This window comes from Strigops habroptila, chromosome 11 (genome assembly GCF_004027225.2).
Source record: "Strigops habroptila isolate Jane chromosome 11, bStrHab1.2.pri, whole genome shotgun sequence".
NCBI classification, from domain to species: Eukaryota; Metazoa; Chordata; class Aves; order Psittaciformes; family Psittacidae; genus Strigops; species Strigops habroptila.
Genome location: NC_046360.1, coordinates 35,694,634 through 35,705,371, shown reverse-complemented (window position 1 = coordinate 35,705,371; position 10,738 = coordinate 35,694,634). Strand labels below are relative to the sequence as shown.

The 10,738-nt window shown below is 42.9% G+C and overlaps 1 protein-coding gene across 1 annotated transcript in view; it reads left to right on the top strand.

Annotated features, from left to right (window-relative positions):
* Positions 1-673: 673 nt before the first annotated feature.
* PRKAR2A (protein kinase cAMP-dependent type II regulatory subunit alpha) overlaps positions 674-10,738 on the top strand; it is a 62,006-nt gene continuing 51,941 nt past the window's right edge. Inside the window, exon 1 of the mRNA XM_030502095.2 lies at positions 674-1,175. Within this exon, the coding sequence (XP_030357955.1) occupies positions 920-1,175 (256 nt within the window). The 5' untranslated portion in view covers positions 674-919. The remainder of the gene's footprint in view (positions 1,176-10,738) is intronic.

The following is a 10,738-nucleotide window of genomic DNA, read 5'->3' as shown; positions in this document are numbered from 1 at the left end:
TGGAGCCCTGAAACACCCTCACAGACACTGTGAAGAAAGTGAAGGAGAAATCAGTGTATGGGGTCACTGATGAAGATGCTGCGAGGGCTGGAGCAGCTCTGCTCTGGAGCCAGGCTGAGAGAGCTGGGCTGGGGCAGCCTGGAGAAGAGAAGGCTCCTGAAGGGGAGACCTTAGAGCAGCTCCAGTGCCTAGAGGGGCTACAGCAAACCTGGACATGGGCTTTGGACAAGGGCCTGTAGGGACAGGCAAAGGGGAATGGCTTTAACCTGCCAGAGGGGACATTGAGATGAGCTCTGAGGCAGAAGCTCTTCCCTGTGAGGGTGCTGAGGCGCTGGCACAGGGTGCCCAGAGAAGCTGTGGCTGCCCCATCCCTGGCAGTGTTCAAGGCCAGGTTGGACACAGGGGCTTGGAGCAACCTGCTCTAGTGGAAGGTGTCCCTGCCCGTGGCAGGGGGTTGAAACTGGGTGAGCTTTAAGGTCCCTTCAACACAAACCAGTCTGTGTGAAACGGCAGCACCAGAACGCACCTCCCCTCCCACACCAGGCCTGCCCAGCCCCGCGCTGCACGCTTGGCCTGTGCCCGCCCCTCAGCCCATGCACACACCGGGCCGGCCCCTCCCCGCCTCGCTACCGGTCAGCCGGTGCCCGCCCCCCGCTGCCGCCACCGCCCTCGCGCCGCGCCTCGCAGTGACGCACGCAGCGCGGCCATTGGCCCCGCGCCCGCTGCCGCGCACGCGCACACGGTACCGCTCCCCCTCCCTCCTTCCCCGCTCCGGCGCGGCTCGTGTGACCGGAGCGGCGGGACTCAGTCATCGCCCGCGGAGGGAGGCCCCGGAGCCCGGCACTGCCACCGCCGCCGGCCGCGGTACGGGGGGTGGGGGGGGAAGGTGGCGGCCACCGCCTCCTCGGTCCCCGGCACCATGAACATCGAGATCCCGCCGGGCCTCACTGAGCTGCTGCAGGGTTACACGGTGGAGGTGCTGCGGCACCGGCCGTCCGACCTGCTGGGCTTCGCCGCCGACTACTTCGCCCGCCTGCGAGATGCCCGCGACCAGGAGGAGGGCGGCGGCGGCACCCGCAAGGTGGTTAGCTTCGACGGGGAGCCCATGCAGACCGAGTCCAACGGCGAAGAGGAGCCCGACCGCGGCGACGAGGACGACGACTACGATTTCGAGCGTGAGTGCTGGCTCTGAGGGGCGGCGGCGGGCCGGGTTCGGCGGGGTCCTGCCCTAGGCGGTAGGAGGGAAGCAGCTCCGAAGGCCGGCCGGGCTCCTCCGCCACCCCAGCCTCGGTGCGGCTGCCCCGGGTGCTCGGGGCTGCGGGACGGATTGAATGGGGACGGGGTGGGGGGAGAGGCTGCGGCCGCGTCCCCTCGCAGCACCACGGCCCCGCTGCTGTGTGCCCTCAGCGGGGTCCTTCCCGTCGCCGCTGGCGGTCGTGCCCGGGGAGCTGCACCCTCGCAGAGCGGTGCCTCGGGGGGGACCCTGGGTCGCCCTGACTTTAGGCCCGCAGAGTCTAGCGAGAGGCTCTTTCCCTGGGTGGGGTGTCAGAAAGCAGATGTAGAGCTGCCGTGTAACGGCCCGGAGTGCACCCGGGGTCTGACCGGAGTTATCACGGTGAATCGAGCACACTGCCAAGCATGTGATATGGAAGATCATGTGTTATTGTGCAATCTCTTCTTTACATTTGTGTCATTAAATCGTTGTGAACAAGCGTGTGTTTTTTCTCGCCGAAGCTGGGGATGTTTATCGCTGCTGTTGCGTGTTTAAAAGGGTTATTATAAAGCATCAAAATAACTTTTTAATCTGTTGCTAAATAGTGAAAATTCAAACCCACCTGTATACTCCTGTTTATACTGTAGCCCTCTAAGAAAACATACCCGAGCTGGACAATGAAACACCACTGTGAGAACACCCTGTGTGTGTCATGCAACGCTCAGTGTTTATAATTCGGACTGTAATTGAGCTTCAGTGCAAGATGTTATTTGAAATGTTTATGAATGGTACTTCTTGGCATACCCAGAATTTTGGACCTGAAATTACTGAATGCTCCCTCATTATTAGAAGGTAACTTAAGAGGGGAGGGAAAGGTGGGAAAAGGCGTGCTTTCCCTAAACTTCCAGTGCCCTCGTTTGGAGGTCTTGTGCCCTTGACCTATAACATGAGTAAAGGTTTCTGACTTTTATTGATAGAGGATCCTCTTTTAGACCATTTACTGTATGTCACCTTGTGGATGTGGTGTGTTCTTACGTCTGTTCTCTAGTTAACAGTTTTAAAGAAACAAGGAAAAGGTAAACTGTGGAACAAATCAGTGTTTTTCTTAAGGAAGCATTGAGAGACCAGCTTATTTTTGCAGCCCTTTCAGGCTGGGAACTTCACAAAGCAAAACACGGCTTCTGCTCTTGAAAATACACAACCTAAATATGACATGAAATATGCGAGAGGACAAGAATAAACTGTACAGTCAGAAGGGAGTAAAGAGCAGTTTGCGGTTACTGTCTAGATTTGAATGTTTATTTTATCTAATGAGAGAGAGGTTCTGTTTAGGGCATGCAGAAGAAAAGATGAAAGGTGAAGAGGAGGACGCTGGTAGTGACTGGATTGGAGTTCAGGGGATGTGTGAGTGTGAGCACAGATTTATGATGATAATGACAGTGATTTTGTGTGTCCTGCAACCCAAGCCAGCAATATTTTAAAGCACCTCTAAATAGAAAAGAAGCTGTAATGTCTTGTAAAATATATTAAAATAAAGTTGTAGATTGGAAACATTGCAGTAAATAGTTGTATGTAATTGTTTTAGATGTGTAATATCTCTGTATATGGCGTTTTCCTTTTGAAAACAACCAAAAAACCACGAACAAAACCCCTCACTCCACCAGAGCTTTGGGTGTCATTGAAGGCAACTTTTCTATTTCTTGTTCAGTTTATCTTGTTCTAAGGTTTGAAAGACCTTTTCCAGGGAAGTAAGTGTAAAGTTTTCTTTGTGAATGTTGGCAAGTGCAGCTGAAAGGATCCTCTGAAGTTCAGCCTTTTCAAATAAAACTCTAAAACCTCAGTGGTGGCAAACAACTTATCAAATACAGCTTTACGTGATGAGGCTGTCCAGAGCAGAAGAGCAGTTCCTTTGCTTCAAGTTTCTGTTCATCATCTTTTCATCTTAAAGATAAAATGAAATTAACAAGGCTGCTCAGTGTCACTTCCTGTAGTCAGAGCCCTTTAGGCAAGTGGCACTGTCACTGCTTTATCTGGAAACTCAGTGCTCTTCCCTCCTTACAGTTTCAAAGACCTGAGGGAGGAAGAGTTCTATGTGCTATTGAACAGCAGGTGATGGTCACTCCGTAGGGTCAGGGAAACAGTTCTTTCTTAGGTTGTTGAACAGTGTGGGTGGCAGTCAGCCATGGCTTTGTGTTTTCTAGGTTTCCATTGCTAACCGTTGTCATAGAAGGCTTTGATAATGAGTATATGTCAAGTCAGAGGTTCTGATATCTGTCTTCTATGAGTGTTACAGATAGGACAATACTTCTACCTTATTGTGGAAGACCAGATCCTGTGTGCTTATAGACTGCTTAGCATTTAAAGGACACTTAATGACAGAGAAAACACACACGATGTGAGAGTCCCAGATAATCCCATTGGACAGACCCCAATACTGTTTATTAATATTACATTTTCTCATTTTGGTCAACTTAGGAAATACATTAATTTCACTTTTTTTTCCTAGGTTAACACTTCGTGACCTTCCAGTTGCAAAGGCAGGTCAAATGAATGTTTTAAAAACCTTTCCATGGCTGTGTTTAAAAACAAATATGAAATTGAGTGATTGTTTTATTAAAAGTCATTATGTTAAGAAAAATTGAAGCTAGTTTAAAATAACCTGATATTGTATGTTGGGACCATGAAAGATGTCTGCACAAATAGTGTGCTTTATCTTCATGTGTCTGCTTCTGGCTCAGTATTAAATTTGTGTAGCTCACTAGGCCTGCGTCTGCATGCTATGAGTTAGAGAACACATTAGATAAGTTATCTGGGTTTTTGGGTATGCTTTCGAGTGCATCTAGTAACAAGCGAAAAATAACTTAAAATCAGAATGAGCTCTTGGCCTTTGGTTAAACCATGTGGCAAATGTCTTCGTGGAGTCATAGTGACCCCAGTGGTTCCCTTTCTGCCATAATGGCACTCTGTCAATGTGGTAAAAGTCACTGAAACTAGTGAGACTACAAAAGAGACTTCTATTCTCTTGTGTCACTTGGGAAATTACTTCCAGTTTTATGTTTATTCTCTGACCCTCCCTGGAGTTTCATCCCTCATTTTAATTGTTTTCGTATATGTGATCAAAGGACATCAGGATGTGGCTGTTCAGCAGAGTGTGGAGTGTAAAGAATGTGTGGAAAGATGATGATGATACTGGGGGGAAGAACCTCAAGAGACATGTATCCAGTGGGCTGTGGCAGAAAACGTATGCATACGAAGCTTTCCTGAGAGCCTTTATTGGATTGGTAGGAGTGCAGAATTGACAAGTTGTTAGAGTTGGGAAGAGATGCAAAGTGACAGCTTCAAAAGTCAGGTTGAGGACGTAACCAAGGATGGATCTGTATTAAAATGGGTCCTTGACCATGATGCTTGTGATTTTTAACGGGGAAGCTCTGAGTGGATGTGTTAAGGCAGTGAAATGAAAGCCGCAGAAATGGTCTGTCCAGTGTTTGAGGCAGAGTCTCGGCTTTGGGAAACCTGTTGTGAGTAGCACATCTGAAGGCAGGCGGGCAGATTTCCTTCCCTGTCAGCTGAGGCAGTTGCACAAAGGTGCAAGGTGCTGCACTGTTAATTTCCAGTTTTATGTCTCTCTTTTTGTAATAGTAATCAGTTCATTAAAAAAACCCCACCTGTGCTTATTCTTGGAGATATTTTACAGTAGAAGTTAAATATTTTGGGGATTATATATCTCACTTGAGCAACTTGCATGTTTTAACTCATGACAGGTATTTTAGTGCAAATTGAATTTTTCCTTCCCAGGGTTTCACCTGGATATTGAAGGAAAGATTGTGTGTTTTTCAGCTGCTCCCTGAGCAGAAGAGAACGCTTAGTAATGTATTGGGTTTTGAAATAATAGAGCATACTGAAGAAGATTGTTATGAAGCAAAATGGTGCCTGTGAATCTGGCTGAACAGGTGAAAAGATACTGTTTAGTTCTGCACCGAGCTTCTCAATTAAAATTCAAGGATTAGCTAAATGTCATCTCTAAAACATCAACAGGATATCTGAGCAGAAGGGAGTAGGGAAATGCACTTGTACATCATTAGATCATGAATGTGATATGGAATCATAGTTCAGTCCATCTTTGAAATATTTCTCTCTTTAACTGGTAACAGAAGTGCTTAACGTTAAACTAAACCTGTTTCAGATTACTTCTTAAGCATCATCTGCTCATGTTTTCTTATTTTATACTTGGCTGATATGTCCTGTGGAATTCCTTAGGAATTACTGTGCTACATTAATCACAAAGTGTTTATGCTTTGTCTGCATCAGTTTGCAGGTCAGGCCTCATTCCTTGCTGACTTCCTGAAATAATTCAAGGAAATTTCTTGAATGATGGAAGTCAGATGATGTGAAGACTTTTGAAGGATAGCATAAGGAGAATAGTGGTTCTTCAGAAGAATACTGTTCAAGTTTCCAGATGTAACTCAGATTCATGGGTTATTGCGAGTGTTCCTATGAGCTGCTGTCACCTTTAAAATGAAAGTGCTTTTAACTTTTTAGTAGTACTTTCACCTACCTCCTTCCTCCATAATTGCTAATTTACAGGGAATAAAGCACAGGAGCTCTCTCCTGTTTTTTTTTTTTGTTCTTTTTTGTGTCCTTAACATTAAAAGAGCCTCTCCTTGCAGAACATCTTTTTTTTTTTTTTTTTTTTTACAGTATTCTTGCATCGTATAATGCAAATCGAGTCCAAGGAATAGCTGCTCTATTTAAAACCTCGGTAGCAGAGTGGGCACATTCATAATCAGATAATTACTAGTGCTCCATCTTTTTTTCTTTTCTCTTTTTTCTTTTGAAATTTGTTTGACTGACTCATATGGCTTAATAGCTTAATAGTAATTATAATAAAGGTGGTTTGTGCTCTACTGAAATAGTCTCTAGATTTTTAGGGGGGTGGAGGAAGAAGCTCGGGGCTATGATCTAACTGTATTGGGTTTTTGAATTTAGTATACTAAGAAAGAAATACACATGCTTTCTTTATCATTTGTTTTAGAAGGATGTGTCTGTGTGCAAGCCGAGCAACCTGGAGGTGTAGAAGAAGCTTTAGAGTTTGATTTATTCTTTGCTCTCCATCAATAACGTGAAATCAGTTATAAAGCAAGGTATTAGTGATGCATCCATGTTTTAAGAATATATTTTTGCATTTGATTTTCTAATTTTAGTAGGCCTTGGCAGCATAGTGTATGTTGAATGTGTTTAACATAAAAAAATACCAAGTGAAAGACTGCTGTTGTGCTGTACCTGCACATGCGAGGCAGTTCTCACTGCCTTACATCCGAAGGATTAACTACAGTTAGTAGTAATGTAACTTCATCCGCTGTATTTCTCGTGTTCACACAAGGGAACTTTGAAGGTAAACGAAGCGTTAAGGAAGACTGATTTCACTTCTCTTTAGTTACTTGGACAAAATATCTAAAGCTTTTTTCTGGACATCTTTTTGCTTCTGTATTTCCTTATCACAAAGGAATCACTTTTCAGCATTTGTTCTTAAGATTGTACTTTATTACAAGATCAGACTAGGGTTTTTTTGTTAGCTAAGTGATGTAGTTCTAAGGAAGTCACCATTTATATCTCAGCAGAGCCTAAAGGAAGTATTCATCATAATCTTCAGTACAAATGACAATTTAATTAAAATACAGGTGTAATATGTCCTTCTTACCTGAGATGGTAAAATAACTGCAGGTATGAAGTGAAGGGATAGAAGCTGTTGGCTGAGAAACAGAGAATAGTAGATGAGTTAACTGAAATTTAGAGGGTTCTGAGGCGCTGGCGCAGGGTGCCCAGAGAAGCTGTGGCTGCCCCATCCCTGGCAGTGTTCAAGGCCAGGTTGGACACAGGGGCTTGGAGCAACCTGCTCTAGTGGAAGGTGTCCCTGTCCGTGGCAGGGGATTGGAACTGGAGGAGCTTTAAGGTCCCTTCCAACCCCAACCAGTCTGGGATTCTATGTTGCTAAATGTGTTCTGATTTACGTCTATGTTAAAAGATAAATTTCTTGCAATTTGCCGTAGTTACTTACAGGGTTATTTGTAGCCTGTACCTCACATCAGCACTGTTATTATTCCCATAGCATCTATTAAACAGTCCTTACAATCTCTTGAGAAAGGTATCCTCTTATTCCAGTTTGTTCTTAGTGTTTTGACATAATTGTTCTGCTGAGTGATCTGCACATCCTAAAATGTGAGGAAGCAAGCAATATTTTCTTCTTAAATTTCTTTTAAGTTAATGTTTGTGGTCTTAAATGAATTAATTTTAATAATTGTGGTTGCATGGTAATAACTTTTCACTTAACTGCTAAGCTTGATATTTCCTGAAAGAGCTTTTGATACTAGCTGTAACTGCATAGCTAAATTAAATTCTAGACTTGATTTCCACTCTTTTTAGTACCCTGCTGTTACTTTGGGCAAATAGAAACTGCATTACTCTGTGTACTAGCCTCTAAAAAAAGCGTAAGTAACGTATAAGGGAAGTGGATAAAGTAGCCCCTTGTAAGTAATGGCTGAATTCTGAAAAGCTTGTGTTTCCATGTTGAAAACGTTTTATTGTAAGAAAATTGTATGAAACATATAAAATGGGATTCTTCTAGCTACTTCTAAAATCAAGCTAAAGGAAATGATTGTATTGCAAGACTAGATACTGTACTGAGTACTAGCTTAGTTAAACTGCTATTTTTTGTTTCATTTAATAAACTAATATTAGATTGCTGAGACAATTCTATCAGTGTTGCAGAGTGCCATCTTCTCCTTCTGCTAATACTGAAGTTCAGTTGTACCCTCTTACCTAAAATAGAACAATGGAGATCTCGGGGAAGAGGAGGAGACAATGGAGAACAAGCTCACTTCCAATTATTCGCCAGGCAGTCATTAAACAGCATTAATGTTTAACAAAGAGCAGTTGCTCATTATTCAGATGAAGACTGAAAGTGTAGCCAAGATGAGCTATGAATGTTTCTCACTGGCTTTAGGAACGTTTTCAACTTCATGAATGATCATTCATATTTTTTTGTGAAAGAAGAGGGAGACAATGACAAATATAACTCTAACAAACGTAGTGGTTCCTCTTTTAGAAGGATGTTATTCTTGCCTCTGTCATGGTCCTTTATATACTGTTCCATGCCTGGCTTTGCATCAGTACTTCTTTGGTATGTAACAATTGTTTGGTGGGTTTTGATATGTGAAGATTCCTTTATTTCACATACATTTATTTTTCCCCTGAGGTACCATCAGTTCCACAGCAAGTGATGTGCACTCTTCTGCACTCTGCATTTTTAGTATCTATAGGCATCACTGTGATATGAAACAGACAACGTGAATCATAAATCAGAACAACATTGGTTGGGAAAATAACTAGTGAGGAATTTGAGAAATCTGAGTGTAGGCAAAACATCCACGGTGTAACTCCTTGCACCAAGATACTAATTCAACTAAATGGTGTATGCTTATGAGATCATTTAATGCAGAAGGATCCTTTTAAAAGTATGGATCTGAAAGAGGGAGTATCAGGTAGGAACTCCAGAAATGTGTTACACAGAGCAAGTCAGCTGCTTTGTGGTCATTTCTGTTTTGGTCTGTGAGGTTGTGAAAATTGTTGGTGGTTGTGGCAGTGTTCTCTGTGTGCTTTAGTAGTTAGGATACTTAGGAGATTTGGAAGAAGCAAGCCTGTCTTACAGTTACACTGCTGGGTTTGGACTTTGTTTAATAAATATACAATGTTATGTAAATAAAGCCTAGCATTGTATCAGTAGCAGATTTGCTACTTAGCTTTTTTTCATACTGGGGCATTTCTTTTCTATGTAGAAATTGCAAATGATGAGCAGTGGCAATTCTGCTCTTTGTATAGACTTGGAAATATCCTTTAGGGCAGAAGACTTCTTAGGAGGCAGGCCTGCCTTCCAGGGCATGTCAGAGGGACTGCAGGTATTCCTCCTGCAGCATTGGCTTTATGATAATTTAGCAACAACCAGGCTTGGTTCTTAATACTACACTCTGTTCCCTCCTTCTATTTCCTGATAACTTTCTGAGGGTGGCTTGAAGAACAGCTTTGCTTCTCGTCAGAGGATACACGGCCTGCAGGAACTCGGTTTCCAAACTGGCATGATGTCAGGTTTCGTTCTGAGGTACATCTTACAAAAGCCTGAAACCCTGCACTCCTTTTTTGGGTGTCCAAACCAAGATGGTCTCTGATCAGGGGTCGGTACCAGCGAAATTGAGTGAATTGTGACAAATCTCTCTCTAAACTGTTATGTGAAGAACGAATTAGTGTTCAAGTTGGAGGATGAAGCACTCGTTTTTAGTAAAGAGGTGTTCTTCCATCAGTAACTGTGTCTGTCCTTTGAATCTGAGTGGTCAGTGAAGGATTGCAAAGCTTAAAGTTCTGCTTCTTTTGTTGCAGAACATCCTAAAAACATGTATGGAGTTTGTGTGGGGACTAAACTCTGTGGGTTTTGGATGAGGGTTGAGAAACTACTCAGTAATTTTCCTATGTGTTTTTGAATAACCTGTAGTGCCAAGTTCCTTGTTCTTGGTGATTGTATATTGACAGACTGTTACAAAGCAGGATGTCACAATGGCCCTTCATTTCCATTTTGGTTCTTCCTCCCTTGGGATAGCATATTGTTTTCTGCTTCCTATTGAGAAAACTGTATTCCATAGATGAGATTTTTAGGAAAATTAAAATATAAATATTTGTCTGTTTTTTTCCTGTTGGGGCTCCAGTAAACACTGCCACTTGCATGGCAGCACTTGTGTCAGTCCTCCAGCATTCAGGAAGATATGTCTCCTCAAAGGGATACGCTGTCGTGTAAGGAACTAGTGGGTCTCAGGTTTGTCGTAGACATGGGGAGCATCCTCTATGAAAGATGTCTTGCGGACAGCCCTGGAATGAAAATTCAGAGATATGAAGTTACCACTTTTTCTTGTTCTTTCTCTCTCTTTTTTTTTTTTTTCCTTTTGAAGGTAGTTTGTTCTGAAACAGTTTTTTAACATTTCATGTTATTCGAAGTTTTTGATTAAAATCATAAGTATTTTGTAACACTCAAAGCTTTCTCAGGGAGAGGTTACGAAAGATGGTTCATTAAAACAGATTAACATTCAGTCTTGTGACACCTTTGAATAAGGGTGGGGGAAAGATTCTACAGATTTTGTTCCAAAATGCTTAAAACATCAGCACCCCAAACTTAATACAGTTTGGGGTGGTGATGTTACTTACTGCAGTTTCTGAAGCATATAGAAAATTAAACATTACTGGTTGTAGTTGTATAGATGATTCAAATTCTAATCTTGAGATTGTGTAACGTCAGATAAACAGCCATAAACTGGCTTCAGTTTCTTTTCTATTCCGTACGAGCATCTCATATCTCTGTGAAGTAATTTTAATTTCTTGCTGCTGAAAACATTTAACTGTTGTGCCTTGTGTCATTTTTTCATAGCACTATGAAATAGTATTTTTATGATGTGTACTGTTTTTGCTAGTGGGTGTTTCAGCTTTTCA